This window comes from Bufo gargarizans, chromosome 3, assembly GCF_014858855.1.
Source record: "Bufo gargarizans isolate SCDJY-AF-19 chromosome 3, ASM1485885v1, whole genome shotgun sequence".
NCBI lineage: Eukaryota > Metazoa > Chordata > Amphibia > Anura > Bufonidae > Bufo > Bufo gargarizans.
This window is the reverse complement of record NC_058082.1, coordinates 391,001,341-391,020,272: the sequence shown is the minus strand read 5'-3', so window position 1 is coordinate 391,020,272 and position 18,932 is coordinate 391,001,341. Positions and strand designations below refer to the sequence as shown.

The 18,932-nt window shown below is 44.1% G+C and overlaps 1 protein-coding gene across 4 annotated transcripts in view; it reads right to left on the bottom strand.

The window, feature by feature from the left end:
• DCAF6 (DDB1 and CUL4 associated factor 6) overlaps positions 1-18,932 on the bottom strand; it is a 1,153,281-nt gene that overhangs the window by 441,117 nt on the left and 693,232 nt on the right. For all 4 annotated transcript variants that reach the window (XM_044288252.1, XM_044288251.1, XM_044288253.1 and 1 more), the window contains one exon: positions 2,312-2,403. In XM_044288252.1, the coding sequence (XP_044144187.1) occupies positions 2,312-2,403 (92 nt within the window). The remainder of the gene's footprint in view (positions 1-2,311; positions 2,404-18,932) is intronic.

The window sequence follows — 18,932 nt, the reverse complement described above, 5'->3', positions numbered from 1 at the left end:
GCAGGTTCTACCAGTTACTGAAACACAGAAAATTTGGACATAAACTTCTGCACACAGCATGGTTCAGAAGGGAACAACCACCTTTTAGCTTTTGCAGTGTAGATTTTGATGGATTTGTCTACAGGCACCATGTTGATTTTGAACAGACTCTGGCATACTAGTACAGTCATTTTACTGAGTACTATGGGGAGATTTATCAAACTGGTGTAAAGTAGAACTAGCTTAGTTGCCCATAGCAACCAGATTCCATCTTTCATTTTTTAAAGTTCCTTTAAAAAATGAAAGGTGGAATTTGATTGGTTGCTATGGGCAACTAAGCCAGTTCTACTTTACACTAGTTTGATAAATCTCCCCCTATATGTTTAATGGAGCTGTGTGGCTGTGAGGCTTATTTTTTTGTCAGATGAGTTGCCACTATAATTGGTTCTATTTTGGGGTACATACAACTTTTTATCACTTTTTATTTAGCTTTTTTTGCAAACAGGATAGAGAAAATGAGGAGATTCTGCCATAGCTTTTTGGAGTTTTTGCTATTGTAGTGTACACAGCATTGTAAAAATGACATTTTTTTCTGCTGGTCGCTGCAATTCCAGAGATACCAATTTTATACTTTTTTTTTTTCATTTACCCAATTTTACACAAAGCATTAAAAAAAATTATGTTTTTGCATTGCCATTTTTTGAAAGCCATAAATTATTTATATTTTTTGGGAAATAGTCTTGTATGCAGGATTGTTTTTTGCAGGATAAGGTGACAGTTTCATTGGTACATTTTGACCTCTCGATATTATGCTTTTTGTGAGGTCAGGTGACCAAAAGATGGCTGTTCTGGCACAGTTTTATTTTTAATTTTACTCCAGTCACCTAACAGGATAGATAATGTAATGTTTTTATAGAGAAGGTCGTTAGGGATGTGGTGATACCAAATATGAATTTTTTTTTTGTTTTGCAAAATAAAAGCATTTTTGAAAACAAAATAAGTTTTTGTGTCGCCTTTTACTGAAAGCCGTTTTTTTATGGCAATGGTCTTATGTGGGGGCTTGTTTTTTGTGGGACGAGTTGACATTTTCATTGGTACCATTTTGATAAAAAAAATTGCTGTTTTGCCAGTTTTTATTTTATTTTAACAGCATTCATCTGATGGCATAGATCATGTGATATTTTTTATTGAGCCAGTTGTTACAGATGCAGTGATATGTAATCTAATCAGTTTTATGCAATAAAGGCATTTTTGAAAAAAATAACATTTGCCAACATTTTCTGTGAACTATATATTTTTTTTCTTTTTAGGTGATTGTCAATTGTGAGGGTTCTGTTTCTGTTGGATGAGTTAAAGTTTTTATTAGTAACATTTTGGGGTACGTAGTACTTTCTGATTACTTGATATAATGCTTTTTGCGAGGAAAGACGACCAAAAAATTGCTGTTTTGACATTTAATTTTTTTCTTAGTGGCGTTCACTTGATGAGGTACATCTTGTGATCTATCTATTTTTTAATGAAAATAGTTTGATAAGGGGAAGGGGCACTTTTTTCTCACTTTGAAACTTTCATTATTATTATTTATTAATGAAGCACAGGCCACAGGCCTCCATAGCTGGCAGACCCCAAGGCCTTTGTAAGGCCTGGGTCTGCCATGGCAACAATTAGTCCCCTGTCATCGCATAGAGAGGGACCGATGGAAAGACAGAGGGAGCTCCCTCCCTCTGCGAATATCCTATATGCTGCAGTCAGCATTGATTGCAGTATATAAGGGGTTAATCCACAGGCATTTGCGTTTTCAGTGTTGCCGGCAGATACAGCAGGGACCTGGCTGTCAGTAACAGCTTTGCCACTGCACTGATCGAGCGCACAAATCGGTCGATGTCGGGATGGGGTTAATTCACTGCTGGTTTTAACTTCCAAAACTGCATCATGTGGCAGCATGTGTTTAACTTCCAAAACTGCATCATGGGAAACGTGACCATGTGACAGTACCCTGACAATTAATTTCAGTATCAGGAACAAGCATTTGTAGGAATGCTGGTTCCTGAAAATTAGTTCCTACAAATACTCGTTCCTGATAATTGCCCCGTGTAAACAGACAAACAAGCCAAACGTTTGCTGGGGTATTTCATTTATGTGGCACACATTGTTTGTTGGCAGAACATCACAGTGTGTAAATGCAGAGATGTTCTGCCTGGAAACAATTAATCTGTATACTGTAGGTTGTGTATTTATTGCAGCGTGCTGCCAGCACTGCGAGCAATAACTCTGATGTATTCATCACATGCGGACTCACCCGCCCTCCTTATTACTCCCTATTGTATTGTACCTTCCATTACATTAGTTGGAGCAGGATAAAGCGTTGAAGAATCATTTGTGTATCCAACTTTCACAGCCACTGAACTTGATGCAGTGTTACTCCTAGAAGAAATACAAAACATTGAATAGCTCCACTGTATTAAGTGAAAATTTGGTACTAGATCAATATAGATTATAGAACAGTTAACAATTGCCTTACTCAATAATAGGCATTTAAACTTGAAGCTTTTAAGGTACAGCCCACAATTTTAAATAATTCATCAGCAGAAATTCTGCTGCAGATTTCTTGAGGATTTAGCAGAAGATTTGCTGCAGATTTACCACATGCATTGCAAAGAGTAAAACCCACAGTATAAATTGGCATTGACGCAGCACAGGTCAATGTACACTCTTTCTCAAAATATTAATTTTGCAGATATAGAGTATGCAACATACGTTTATTAAGGACATAAATCATCTACTACTAGACAGATCATAATAAGTAAAAGCTCGCATTCTTCATCAAATATGCTAAAGTTTTCTCATAACCTGTGCTGTGCATCCAAAATATTTACATATAAAGAAAACTACAAATGTGTGTCACCATTCCCCTTATCAAAGGACATAGAAGTGTAAGCACTGACTGGTCAGTGTCAGACTGTGAAGAGACACATCCCCAACCATCAACACCCAGTTAGTGGGAAAAACAGAGGAAAGGAACAACACAAACTTCAAAAAAATGATGTTCTAAAATTCTGTGAAGTTGGTAAGTACTGACTCCAACTCTTGAATTTTATCACACTCTTTCATAAATGGTAATTTATTGATCACAAACTTACTGTAGTAAAATATTAACATCTGGCTTTGTCTTACTTAGATAGAACATAATACATATTTATTAGAATACAATTTCTAAAGTAGATAAGCTATGCTCTGTGCATTTAATAACTGGAAAACACTGTGCTACACCTAATAAGTTTAAGAAATCTATGAATATGAAAAGCTATATATGTATGTCTTGGAAGTGCAGACAATCATGTGCAAGCCTCAATAGGAATAAAAGGAACACTTAAAAAGTGTAGCTTTTATATTCAGTGCTTGCCCTAAGGTTGTAACATCTGGCTATGCCAGATACAGGGAGCTCTGGCATGCTGTTCTCTGCCGCAGTAGACTGCTGGAGTCGCTAACTCTAGTGTTAAACTAGCCTTACCGGTGTCATGGAACCATGAACCAGACGTACAACAAGAGATAAGTGGAAATAAGAAGGCTTTATTGAAAATAAAGCTGTAAGGCAAAAGTCCAAACGGATGGCTAAACCGAAGCAGGGTCTTGCGAAGCCAGAGGTCAGGAACCAGAAGGGTAGTCAGACGAAGCCTGGATCAGGAACCAGCAGGGTAGTCAGACGAAGCCTGGATCAGGAACCAGCAGGGTAGTCAGACGAAGCCAGGATCAGGAACCAGAAGCAGCAGCAGTCTTAGAAGCATGTGAACACAGGAGGACCAAGCAAGGAACTGAAGCCACAGACCTCCTATATATATGAGCTAGGCATCCAGCTCCACCCAGTGGGAAGGAGAAGCCGCAGGGTGGGAGGCTACAAGAAACCCAGAAACCAAGATGGCCGCCAGCACATGTCAAACGAAGGAGAACAGCAAGAAGGTAAGACCATGACAGTACCTCCCCCTCAAGGGCCCCTCCTCCGTGGAGTAAAGAACGGTTTCTGAGGGAAGCGTGCGTGGAAGGCTCGGAGCAAGGCAGGAGCATGGACATCTGCGGAGGGAACCCAGGAACGCTCCTCTGGACCATAACCACGCCAATGGACCAAAAACTGCACCCGACCGCGGACCAGGCGTGAGTCCAGGATATTGCTCACCTCATACTCCTCACGATTGCCCACTTGGACCGGACGAGGCCGAGGAACCGAGGAAGTGAAACGATTACACACCAGTGGCTTCAACAGGGAGACATGAAACACGTTGGAGATCCGCATGCCAGGAGGAAGCGCAAGGGCATAGGCTACCGGGTTTACCCTGCGAAGCACTCGGAAGGGACCAACAAAGCGAGGCGCCAGCTTGGGAGTGGGCACTCGAAGGTTGAGGTTGCGGGTGGACAACCATACGCGGTCTCCGACCTGGTAGGAAGGAGCGGGCGCTCGTCTGCGATCAGCCTGGAGTCTCTGGCGCTGCGCAGAGACCTCAAGGGACCTCTGGATCTGTACCCAAGAAGCACGTAGGACGGAAAGGTGATCCTCCACAGCCGGAATATCCTGGGGAGAGAATACCTCCGGTAACACGGCAGGTTGGAACCCATAATTGGCCATGAAGGGAGACGTCCCAGAGGAAGAGTTCACCGCCGTGTTCCTGGCAAACTCAGCCCAAGGCAGGAGGTCAACCCAATTGTCTTGGTGATCGGAGACATAGCAACGAAGGAATTGCTCCAAGGCCTGATTGGATCGTTCTGCGGCCCCATTGGACTGAGGGTGGTAGGCCGAGGAGAAAGAGAGATGAATCCCCAACTGGGAGCAAAAGGAGCGCCAGAAACCTGGACACAAACTGACTCCCCCGATCCGACACAATCTCCTTGGGCAAACCGTGCAACCGGAAGACCTCCCTGGCAAAAATCGTGGCCAACTCTTGTGCAGAGGGTAACTTCTTGAGAGGAACACAGTGGCACATTTTGGAAAACCGATCCACAATCATGAGAATGACCGTATGGCCTCGGGATGCAGGGAGGTCCACAATGAAATCCATCCCCAGGTGTGACCATGGACGCTCCCCGGTGGCTATGGGTTGCAAAAGGCCCAACGGACGGTGCCGAGGGGACTTACTCTGGGCACAAACGGAGCATGCCGCTACATATGCGGCGATGTCGGAATGTAGAGAAGGCCACCAGAACAGACGTGAAACAGCCCAGGACAGCTGATTCTTTCCAGGATGCCCCGCGGCCTTGGAGTTATGGTAGGTTCGCAACAACCGAGTGCGCAACTCCTCAGGCACAAAACATCTGCCGTTGGGTCTCCCAGAGGGAGCACCAGATTGAGCCGCCAAAATCTGCTCACCCAGGGGAGAGGTCAGGCTGGTGCGAATGGCGGCCAGGATCTGATTCGGAGGTATGACCGAAGTCGGAATCGACTCCTCCCCGGACAGCTCGGAGTACTGCCGTGATAAGGCATCCGCTCTGATGTTCTTGGAACCGGGTAGGTAGGAGACCACGTAATTAAAACGTGACAAGAACAGAGCCCATCTGGCCTGACGTGGTGTCAATCTCTTGGCCTCAGAGAGGTAGGTCAGATTCTTGTGGTCCGTCAGGATGAGAACCGGAACCACCGAGCCCTCGAGCAAGTGCCTCCATTCTTTAAGGGCCTGCACGATGGCCAATAACTCCCTGTCACCAATCTGATAGTTGCACTCCGCGGAAGACAGTTTCCGGGAGTAAAACCCACAAGGAAGCAGAGGACCCTCTGGTGTTCTACGCTGAGACAGAAGGGCGCCTACTCCCGTCTCAGACGCGTCCACCTCGAGGACAAAAGGCAACCCAGGGTTGGGATGCGACAGAATCGGAGCCGACACATCGAATACCTTCCGAAGAGAAGCAACAAAACCGGAAAACTCGGCAACCACCGGATTGTTGTTCTCCCATAAAGGGCTGGCCCAGGCCAAGGCCTTGTCCGAGAGCAGCGAGATCAAGAAGCCCACCTTTGATCTCTCAGTAGGAAAGGCATGTGGCAGCAACTCGAAATAAATGCCCACCTGATTAAGGAAACCTCGGCACTGAGTTGGCTCTCCCCCAAAGCGCTGTGGAAGGGGGGCAGAACCGGTCATACCCCGAAACACCGCAGGCGCAGCAACAGGTGTCGGGGTAGACTCTGGCGCAACAACCGGAGCGGCAGTAGGAGCGGGCCCAGGAGCGACAACCGACCCATCGGCAACGGAAGCTAAATGAGCCGTGCGTTCAAGCAGGGTTTGCAACGCCACAGCGAACCGACCCAACAGGTGATCCTGCTGATCAAGTCTGGCAACCAGCGTAGGTAGCGAGGATGGCCCTGTACCGTCAGAATTCATGGCTTGGTCCTAATGTCATGGAACCATGAACCAGACGTACAACAAGAGATAAGTGGAAATAAGAAGGCTTTATTGAAAAAAAAGCTGTAAGGCAAAAGTCCAAACGGATGGCTAAACCAAAGCAGGGTCTTGCGAAGCCAGAGGTCAGGAACCAGAAGGGTAGTCAGACGAAGCCTGGATCAGGAACCAGCAGGGTAGTCAGACGAAGCCTGGATCAGGAACCAGCAGGGTAGTCAGACGAAGCCAGGATCAGGAACCAGAAGCAGCAGCAGTCTTAGAAGCATGTGAACACAGGAGGACCAAGCAAGGAACTGAAGCCACAGACCTCCTATATATATGAGCTAGGCATCCAGCTCCTCCCAGTGGGAAGGAGAAGCCGCAGGGTGGGAGGCTACAAGAAACCCAGAAACCAAGATGGCCGCCAGCACATGTCAAACGAAGGAGAACAGCAAGAAGGTAAGACCATGACAACCGGCTATCCACAGCACCAAATCCGTGTGACTATCTTCTGGTCCTTGGCTGGTTTATTTTCCCTCTGACAGGGGCATGATCATCTGCTGCACTCAATGACTTGATTCAGCAAAGATGTGTCCTCAAGAAACACATCACTGCTGAAGCCAGTTATTGGCTGCAGTGGACCAGATGATCATGTCTGTGCCAAAGATGAATTAAACAAGCTGTGGGCCAGAAGTTAGACACAAGAGAGCCAGAACACAGGACCGGAGCTCCATTTAGCAGATAAGTATGAAGCTTTCCACAGCAGAGGCAGGCTGCGCACACCTCTGAAAAGTTACTTATTCCTGAACACCACAAAAACAATGCTGTCTTCCTGTTCTGGCTAGCAGTTCTGAGAAGACTGCAGGCATGTCCAGTAGTGAAGTTCCTCCTCTGGTCTTTAGAGGAGGAACTTACTACTGAGTAGGTGTAATACAGTTTCAGGCATTGTACCTTGGAGCAGCATGAAAATACCTAGTGTGAGGAACAGGAGAAAGCTATCACCACTAAAACACCCAAATTACCACTGTTTTTATACATTTGGGCCTTTGATTGATAGAACATAAAATCTATTTATAATAAATATTTCTACATTTTTCAAATTTTATATGAAAGTTAATTAATTACACAATATTAAGAACAGATTTTTTTTAAGCTGAAGTTGGTTTTCAACAATTGTTGGTTTTCAACAATGATTTCTAAAATTTCAGACTCCACCCAAAATTAGCTTCAAGACTGATTCAACAGCCCCGCTAGAACTAATATCTAAACTAAATACAAGTATTTACCAAGAGACACTGTTGGGTTCTCTTCAACCCCTTCTACCTTAGTTCTGTTTTCCCCTTCCTGCCCAGGCCTATATTTGCAAATTTGATATTTGTGTCAATTTATGTGGTAATAACTTTGGGATGCGTTTACTTATCTAATGGATTCTGAGATTATTTTCTCGTGAAACATTGTACTTCATGTTGGAGGTAAATTTGAGTCAATATTTTCTTTATTTAGATAACAATTCAACATTTACCGAAATTTTTTAAAAATGAGCAATTTTTGAAATGTGACATTCTCAACTTTTAAGACATATAGTAAATACCTAATAAAATAGTTAACAATCAATATTCCCCATATGTCTACTTTATGCTGGTATAATTTTGTAATTGGTATTTTATTTTGTTAGAATGTTAGATGAATTTTAGGGGGCGTGGCCTGACCGAGCTCGATGGCGGTAGCTTAAAGAGAGAGCTCCTGCCACTAGATCTGGTTTATAGCACTTTTCTAAGCATCACCCAGCTACAAGGATGAAGATTCAACCCAGAGACACCCCTAGATCAGCTTCCGATCACAAGAAAGATCCACCACAACAGTCAGACATGGAGAAGTACCTCCAGAAGCCGGCTTCTCAGGCGCCCGCGCGCTGTAATAAGATGGCGCCGAAACGTGGGGAGGAAGAACGAGCTGCCGGTGACGCATGGGGTACAGCGGCACTGAATGAAGCGGCCGAGGTAAGCAGACCGCATTCGGAGGGAGAGTCGGCGGTGCTTACCAGGGACTTTTTTGAAAGTGCTCTGCAAAGGGCTCTAGCCCCGTTGGCAGCCGATCTTGCCACTATTAAAGAAGAGGTCCGCCATATTGGGGATAGGGTGGAATCCTTGGAGCAGTCCCAGGAAGCTTTAATTACTTTCAATACAGCAGTAAGAGGCTCTCTAGGTTCACATACCAGAGCCATGAACAGCTTACTTCTGCAAATGGAAGATCAAGAAAACAGGAACCGGAGGCGCAATATTAGAATCAGGGGCCTTCCTGAAGCGGAGAATGGTGAAAACCTGTTTGAAGTAATGGACTCATTATTCGTTTCTCTACTAGGCTCAGAAAGAGCTAAGGGCATGGTAATTGAAAGAGTCCACCGTGCTCTGAGACCAAAACCCGGGCCCTCAGAGAATCCAAGAGACATTATTTGCGGTCTGCTAAGTTATCGCGACACAGAGGATATTCTGCAAGCGGCTAGGGAGAGAAAGGTGATACAGCTTCAAGGCAAAAACATACAGTTTTTCCAAGACCTGGCGACCTCCACACTCCAAAAGCGAAGATTGCTTAAGCCACTGACTGACCTGCTGCGCTCCTCAAAGATACCATACAAATGGTTATTTCCGTTTGGCCTCTTGATTTCTGCAGGCAACCGTCGGTTCACAGTGCGCTCCCCTGCTGACCTGATACCTTTCTGGGATATGACCAAATTGCCGCCAGTGGACGTACCTTCTTGGCTACCAGTTGCACCAGAAGAAGAATTACCGCCGCTACCGAAGATTTCACCTTGGATGAAGCCGAAGCAGCAAAGAATGGGGCGCAACAGAAAAGCAGTTCAAGAAGGACTGGTCACTTGATTTTTCTGATGATGGGCTGCTAAGAATAGTTTGAGCTTCTCGCAGCCGATTTGTCACATGTGGTTGGTGCCTGCTGACTGAGTTGCAGCTCGCATTTTCTTTTCTTATCATATTTGCCTATCTGTTGAATTGTTAGATATATGATTGTTGGGCTCTATTGCAAATTATCTGCTCTGTTCAATGTTTCTCAGGTTATTGGATCCCAGATATTACCTCCTTGAAACCTCATCCACTATTTTAAGCATATTCCTAAGGAAAATATGGGTGTTTGATAGCCATGACGGTATTTCTGTCTAGGCTAATAGAGGATCTAGGCCGATCAGGACTTACAATTGTTGTCCTATCACCCCCTCCTCCCCCTCCACACTCACGATAATACTTACACTGTTTGAATAGTATTACAGCTATGACACAGCTTTACTTGAACTGTCACGCAGTTCTAAATAGGTTTATTGTTCCACCTTTTCTTATAATTTTTGTAATTTTGATATTTATTTCTCTTGAAGTACCCAATGTCTGTATGTTGCCTTCGGGTAACATTTGTCACCTACATGAATGCTATGTATGTCTGCGGCATGAATGGATCCACTAGTGCTTAGGGTTGCAACCTTCAATGTACATGGCTGCAAAGGTCCCGTGAAGCGGAGCCGTATATTCCAGTCAATAAAAAAGGCAGCAATAGATATAATAATGTTACAGGAGACGCACTTCTCGTCCAGTAATATACCGAACCTACACAATTCCTCATTTTGCTACTGGTTCCATTCATGTTTAGATAAGCCGGCTATTAATGGAGTTAGTATTGGATTGAAAAAGGGGGTGCCATTCACTTTTCATTCCCAGTTAATAGACCCAGAGGGCAGGTTCTTATTGGTGAATTGTGAAATAGGCTGTACGAAAATTACACTGTGTAACCTATATGCCCCAAATGTTAAACCAGTGGGCTGGATTTTAGAGGTTCTGGATAAGATAGCAGCTTTCTCCTTTGGAATGTTAATTATCGGAGGGGATCTCAATCTGACTTTGAACCCGCTGCTGGACTCCTCGTCTCAGAGGTCAGCGGTCTCGTTCAGGGCGTTGAAGTCCCTGAAGTCACGATTGGGAGATCTCTGTGTAGTAGACGTATGGAGAGCTGTACATGGAGATAGGAAGGATTTCACCTTCTACTCTAATCCTCATAAGTCTTACCAAAGACTCGATTATCTTTTCATGCCAGAACAGCATTTAACCTCAGTTAGATCCGCCGATATAGAAAGTATAACGGTCTCCGATCATGCCATGATGAGCTGCACTATGTTATTCCCCGCTGTAACCGGGAAAGAGTGGTCATGGAGATTAAATCATACATTACTAGATAAAAAAGCACATGTTGAGGCTATCTCTAAAAAGCTCAAAGATTATTTTGAACTAAATGTAGACACTGCTACGACACCCACTATTACATGGGAGGCGCATAAAGCGGTGATTCGCGGGGAATTTATAGCGCTTGGGTCACATCTCAAAAAAGTAAGAAATGTTAAAATGACGGAGTTACTATCCAAAATCTCGCAGTTAGAGAAAGCACACAAACAATCTCAAGCAGAAAAAGACCTTGAATCATTAGTGAACCTAAGGCAGGATCTAAAATCCTTACTTAACATGAAATCAGCTAACGCATACCTAAGGGTAAAACAAAAACATTATGTTCATGGAAATAGAGGGAGCAAAATAATGTCGGCAATGATTAAAAAGAGGACAGAGCAATCCTTTATCAAGCAAATGAAGACACCTGAAGGTAATCTGACATCTGACCCAAAGGAGATAGCTAAGGTTTTCACTTCTTATTACCATGATTTATATAATATTAGGAAGACAGAAACTAGTGAAGATAAGCAAGAAAGAAGTAATCTGATAATGTCCTACCTGGAAAAGCTCACTCTACCCAAAATATCAGTAGCGGATACAGATTCATTATTAACTCCTGTAACAATGAGCGAGATAGAGAAAGTATTAAAATCTATTCCTAAGGGCAAAAGCCCAGGGCCAGATGGGCTAACAATAGCTTACTTCAAAAAATTTCTCCCCATCCTAGGTCCCCAATTAGTCTCCCTTTTTAACTCCCTACTGCGAGGTGTCCCTCTGCCTAAGCAATCACTTGAGGCGCATATCACTGTATTGCCCAAGCCTGGTAAGGATCCAGCACTGCCGGCTAGTTATAGGCCAATTTCACTGCTTAACGCAGACATCAAATTATGGGCAAAAATTCTGGCTCGCAGGATGGCATCCTTGCTTGAGGACTTGATTTCCCCAGATCAGTCGGGCTTTGTGGGAGGGAGGGAGTGTAGGGACAGTACATTTAGGGTGGTACTTGCCCAGCAATATGCCTTATCGCAAGGTAAAAAACTTACTCTCTTGATATGGAGGCCGCTCTACACAAGTTCGGTTTCCCCACACAATTTATTGCCGCTGTACTGTCTCTATACTCCTCACCCACAGCGAAAATACGCATCAATAGTAATCTTACGCCACACTTTGAGATTAAAAACGGGACACGCCAAGGTTGCCCGTTGTCCCCCACCTTATTTATTTTATGCCTAGAAACTTTCCTCCAAGCTATAAGACAAGACAAAGATATCAAAGGACTCAACGTAGGCCCTCGGACACATAAGATATCTGCGTTTGCTGACGACATGCTTCTTTTATTATCTAATCCTTTGGAAGCATTCCCTGCACTCCTAAAACAGTTAGACAGGTTTGGGGCTGTGTCCAATTTTAGAATAAATTTAGCTAAATGTGTGGCAATGGGAATAAACATCACTCATGCTACCATAGTTGATCTAAAAACTAATTTTCCATTTACTTGGGCTCATGATAGTATAGAGTATTTAGGTGTACGTATAACCAAAGACCCTGCTCAACTGTTCTCTTCAAACTATCCCAAGCTTTTGGAAGATATTAAAACACAACTAAGAGAGTTAAAAATTCCCTTTTTGACTTTGCTGGGACGTAAGAACGTGCTGAAAACGTATATTTTACCTAAGTTACTGTACCTAATGCAAACTCTACCAGTAGCTTTGTCACAAAAATTTCTGACTCAAGTACGGAGGACATTCTCCACGTTTGTTTGGAATAATGCAAGGCCTAGACTGGCATATAGGAGACTGACATTACCAAAACATAAAGGTGGCTTTGGACTGCCAGACATTAACGGATACTATGGGGCAATACAGTTGAGATTGCATTCGGAGATAACCAACCCTCGAGTTACTAAGTTGGGATGCCAGATCGCTAGGAATTTGCTAGGTCCTAAAATATTAGCCACACTGTGGGATAGTAATAAAGGGCACTCCCAAAGGGACACTATACCTATATCTTTGAGGGGAGTAGTTAACAGCTGGTCAAAATGGTCAAAACATCTGCACTTCCCTAAACATCTGTCGCCATTCACTCCTATTAAATATCTCCCTTATATGCTCCAAGCCGATTTCAGAGACAATATGGGACTATGGGAGGCGCTAGGCGAGGTAGCAATTGGTGATGTATTGAGTAATAGGACAATACCTGACATACATACTCTAAAAGCTAAGTACCCACATATCCCGTGGGCAGTGACCCACTATTCGCAATTTAGAGTGATAAGTACTAAGTACTTAGAGTGCACCCCAAATGATTATACCCCCACCTGGTATGATGCAATCTGGAATCAAACAACACATGTTAAAGGTACCATCTCCAAATTTTATAATAAACTATTGGATTTAGATTCTAATGGGAAACCACTATATATTGAGAGGTGGGAAAAGGAGATGGGTCAACAGATGGATGAGGAGACTGTTAGTAGGGTTTTGGCCCATTCACATGGTTATTCACGGTGTATTAAAATCCAGGAAAACTCCTTTAAAATAGTCTCAGGATGGTACAAAACACCTGATAAGTTACATACTATGTACCCATCAGTAACCGCAGATTGCTGGAGATGTGGGGAGGATAAAGGTACAATGTTTCACGTATGGTGGTCATGTCCGAAGATAACGGTATTTTGGGATTTCATCTCAAAAGAGGTGCAAAAAATTTGCAGAATTAGTTCCCCCATCACACCCTTAGTGGCGCTCCTTAATTTGCCTGACAGCAATTACAAATTATCTAGAAATTCATTACCTGCTCAACTAATTGCTGCAGCAAAATTACTCATCCCGAAATATTGGCTATCAAAAGAGATTCCAAGTATGAGAGAATGGGTAAATAAAGTCAGGGAGATTTACCACCTAGAGGAATTAACTAGCTGGGAAACCTTGTCACATGATAAGTTTCTTTTGACATGGGATAAGTGGTCTGAGTGGCATAGGGTCTACATCGCTAGCTGACTGTTGGTCATTGTTTTTCTGGGCTAGAGTCATATAACTTGTCATTATTGGTTGCAACACGACTGTACAATAGTACAGTTGTGTCTTTACCAACAAATTTTTTTCCATGCACTCAGATATAGAGGTGACAGATACTTTACTTTGTAATGTATGTTCATTGAGGACTAATGGGTACTTCCTGAAGGTGAATGTTCATATTCTTTCCTGCCATTGTCATGTTATTAAATGGAAATATTTGTTAAATATTCTTAAAAATAAAGATTATACAAAAAAAAGAATGTTAGATGAATTTTAGATGCAATTTCTTTTCAATCCCATTTTTTTAAAGGATCAATTCAGTTATAAAGTCCCTTTTGGGGGCTTTACATGATAGAAAATTACCATTTTAGAAACAACACCCCTTAGGTTATTTAAATCTGATTTTACAAACTCTGCGAACCCTTAAGGTGTTACAGAAGACAAAGGAAAATATCAGAGAAATTTCCCTTTTTTATTCATTTACATTTTAATCCTTTTTTACAGTAACATAGCAAAGGTTAAAGGGGTTGTCTGGGTTCAGAGCTGAACCTGGACATACCTCCATTTTCCTCCCGGCAGCCCCCCTGACTTGAGCATCGGAGCAGTTCATGCTCCGATGCTCTCCTTTGCCCTAAATCGTACATTTTTTGGAGATCTAGTGACGTACCGGGGCTCTCCATGGGGCTGCCAGGAAGCCCGGTGACGTCCTCAGCACTGATGGGCAGGATTTAGTGCTGTCCTTGCCAGTAAAACGGCTAGGGCAGCGCTAAGGCCCGCCTATCAGAGCCGGTGATGTCACTGAACACAATGCCGGGCGGAAGTTTTAGCCCAGCAGTGTGTTATTGAAAACAAAAGAGACATTGCCCTGTGCGATTTAGCGCAGGGCAAGGGAGGGCATGGGAGCGTGAGATGCTCCGATGCTAGCCTCAGGGCGGCTGCCTGGGTGACAAGAAGGGTATGTCCGGGTTCAGCTCTCAACCCCGACAACCCCTTTTACAGCCAAGAAAAGTCCATATTTATTATGTTAATTCTGCAGTTTGCAGTAACACCCCATGTGTTATCAGAAAGTACTGTATGGACACACGGCAGAGCTCAAAGGGGAAGTAGCTTGATAATGATTTTGGAGGGCAGATTTCACCAGAATAATTGATGGGTGCCATGTTGCAATTGAAGACCGCCTGATGCACCCCTACAGCGGAAACTCCCAATACTTGGCTGTGAAAATGAAAAATTTCATTTTTTTTAGACAATAGAAGGGTGTGGAGTATTGGTGGTCCACCATTTTCGATACTTTCTGGCGCAATAATAAGACCTCAAGTGGTTGGAGACAATTCTTTTTATTTACATATATGTGACAAGGCGTTTCGGAGTAGACAAACACTCCTCTTTCAAGTCTGAGGATGTATGTCCACGTGCATATAGCGCGTTTTTCTGAGCTCATTTATTAATTTATTAGGAGAAATATGCCGTTTTAGGCACAAATTTTTCGCAAAGGATAATTGGAGAAAATACAACCCATAATTTGTTACCCGTTTCCTCCTGATTATGGCAACACCCATCTGTGCTTGTATACTGCTATATGGGTGCACCATAGGGGTGATAATGAAAGGAGCACGCACTGGGGCTTAAAGAGAACCTTTCATGGGTCTGAACATTTTAAGATAACTATCTGGACATGTAGAGCAGCGCCCAGGGATCTCACTGCACTTACTATTATCCCTGGCGCCACTCCAATTGCCTGCTGTGGCCCCGTTACCTTCTCCCACACTGTATGGTAATTGCTACATAGAAATCATTAGGTCCCATAGCAAAAATCTGAATTGGGCCCCCTAATTCCACCCACTACCCATCCCTGGCCCATCCCACCACCTGCCCTTTTGTTTTTGTTTTTTTGTTTTTTGTTAAGGCGTTCACCGTACAGGTTCTTTTTTTAGTGCAGACATTTTCGGCCGCGGCAATACTATGATAATAGTATGATATTTTTTTATTGTTTATATATTTGTATGTATATGTAAAATTGGGGTGATTTAAACATTTAATATATCAGTGTTTTTTTTATTTTATTTTCACTTTTTTTTTACTATTAATCTATAATTTTTTTTACTATTAATTGATCGTGGGACCTGAGGGGTTAAATTAATAGGGGGCGGTGCATTGTCCTGAGTCCTCTGAATAATAATAAGCCTTATAGAATAATGTTCCCCAACCCTGCAGAAACTCTGCTTTCTGCTGCCCTCTTCCCCCACTAACCATCCCCCCATGACACAGTCCTCTAAATTAGCAATTCAACTGCAGAGTTCATTGGGGGAGGGGGGGGGGGGGCTGGAGCACACTGTCCTCCCGAGTCCTCTATATAATAACTCTTATAGAACAGTGCCCCACCCCAACCCTGCATGATCTCTTCTTGCTGCTGCTGCTGTCCTTTTCCCACAATACCCATCCCCCACCAGACCCCATGAACTTTTTTAAACGTAGAGTCTGTCACTAACTGCTGTGAGAGTACAACGTACTTTGTCCGTGTTGGCAGATTGGCCAGTTGCACACAACAGGCCAGGGGAATGCCAGCGATGCTGGGGGCTGGTTGGAGTTGGTACTTGGTTGCGCAGTATTGCGGTATTTCACTAGCTGGGTCGGGGGGAGGCTGAGCAGAAGGAAAGCAGGTCCCACCCAAGCTTCAGATAGGGACTCGGGACAGTAGACTGTGGCAATGATGAATACAAAACTACAGACATAGAGGAGGAGCCTTCTATGCACTCCGGGCACCCCCTTGCCACGGGCCCCATTGCAGCTGCGTGGGCTGCCTATATTGGCAGTACGCCACTGATTGCTACTACCGGTAAACAAGGGAGGTGTCTGCCCTGTTTCTCCCTGGGCATTCCTTCTCCCTGGCTGTAGCACTATCCAATCACAGCACAGAGCTCACAGCCATAGAGAAAAAAAAGGGAGAAGGAACGCCCAGGGAGAAATAAGGCAGACTCCTCCCTGGTTTACCGATAGTAGCAAGCACAACACTAGAGAGGGCAAAGGGGCAACAGCGGGTGAACGGAGAGGTGCCCAGGGATAAAAGAAAGTGCAGTGAGATCCCTGGGCGCCGCTCAACATGTCCAGATAGTTAACTTACTGTCACCACCAGACATCTGAGAAGCTCTGTCAGACGTTCGTCAGAACCTCCTGCTTGAGGTTCCTTATGTTTTGCTTTCGTTTTCTCATCTCGTTAGCCTCTCTCAGCTGTCATGTAGTTGCACTGATTGCATCCCTTTAAATCCCTTCCCATACTGCATCACTTTGCGGTTTATACAACTTCCTGGAGTGTGTGCATGCTGGATGCTACTACTGAGTCTTCTACAGATAAGTTTTGGTTCATTAATTTGTGTTTTCCTGTTTGCTGGATCCCAGGTGACCCTGACTCCCTCCGTATCAAGTGTAGGGAGCCGGTGGTCGTGTCCCCTCACTATTATAGGGTGTTCAGGTGTTATACAGTCGAGGAACGAGGATATGCGATCATCTACCATTGAGATTTTTGCATAGGCTGAGCAGTTAGGGAGAGAGCCAGGTCTGTTGCAGGGCTTTCCCTTTGGTTCCTTAGTTTTGGATCCAGTCAGTCGGATCTTCATTTTGTGTCTTCTAGTTTTCTGTACACCTTCCGTGACATTATAAACCGCCAAAACCGTCTTAAGCATGAATCCAGTTTCAACCTTGATTGACCGCATGCAGGGTCTTTCACTGGAGGTAGCAGATCTCCGGAAAACTGTCTCTCAGTTTGAGGTGACCGTTTCTGCTTGCGTTCATAGAATTTGTTCTGAGCCTAAAATCTCGCTTCCGGATACGTTCTCCGGGGGTAGTGAGAATTTTGTTCATTTTAGAGAGGCTTGCAAACTCCATTTTTGCCTACTTCCCCATTCCTCTGGTGATGAGGAGCGGAGGGTGGGGATCATCATCTCGCTGCTCAGGGATAATGCTCAGTCCTGGGCCTTTTCGCTGCCGGTGGGGGCACGACCCCTCTGTTCAGTGGATGAATTTTTTTCAGCCCTGGGTCAGATATATGATGATCCGGATCGTATTGCTCTGGCTGAGTCTAGACTACGTCTTTTATGCCAGGGTAAACAGTCCGCAGAGATATACTGTTCAGAATTTCGGAGATGGGCAGCTGATAATGGTTGGAATGATGCTGCACTCCGAAGTCAATTTTGCCATGGTCTTTCAGAGGGATTGAAAGATGCATTTGCCTTTCATGAGAGACCTACCTCCTTGGACACTGCCATGTCTCGGGCCGTTCATATTGACAGGCGTCTTAGAGAGAGAGGAGAGATAACTCCTTCCTGTCATACTCAGTCCAAGGACAGTGCGGCGGTCTCATTCAGTGCACAGGGGTCTCAGTCGCTCTCAATCCCTTCTGAGCAGGAGCCCATGCAGCTGGGTTTGCTTGCCTCTGACAATAGAAGATTCAGCTCTCATAGGAAGGTTTGTTTCTGTTGTGGAGGTATAAATCATTTGGCAAATGTTTGTCCCTCTAGGAGATTCAGACAGTTTTTTGAGAGTAATAAAGAAACAAAAAGAAAAAAAATCCTCTAAAAACGTTCCATCTGTTACTATTGGCAAGGTTGATGCGGAAATTGAAGGTTTTCCGTTTGCTTGTAGTTCCTGTTTTTTCCTACCTTCCAGGGTGGCGCTAGAGAGCAAGAACATTTTTTGTGAGATTTTTGTAGATAGTGGAGCAGCTGTCAATCTCATTGATAATCAATTTGCTATAACTCATGCTTTCCAGGTATGCATTTTGGGAAAGGATATACCTGTTTTTGCTATTGATTCCGTTCCACTGTCTCAGAAATCGTTAAAGGGCGTAGTTCACAATATCCGTTTGATTGTGAGTGATACTCATGTTGAGGATGTGTCATGTTTCGTCCTAAGCGGGTTGCCTACTCCTCTAGTGTTGGGGCTACCCTGGCTTACTAAACATAACCCCACCATTGATTGGCAAGCGAGGCAAATAAATGGTTGGAGTGACTTTTGCAGAGAGAATTGCCTCACGACATCTGTTTCTGAGGTTTCTACTAAGACTGTACCATCTTTTCTCTCTGAATTTTTCGATGTGTTTTCTGAGAGTGGTGTTCAGGAATTGCCCCCTCACAGGGAGTACGATTGCCCTATTAATCTCACCCCAGGCGCCAAGCTGCCTAAATCTCGTTTATACAATCTCTCCCAACCTGAAAGGGTCGCTATGCGTGCTTATATCTCTGAGAGTCTGAGAAAGGGACACATACGACCCTCGAAGTCACCTGTTGCCGCTGGTTTTTTCTTTGTTAAGAAAAAAGATGGTTCTTTAAGACCATGTCTGGATTTCAGGGAGCTGAACAGTA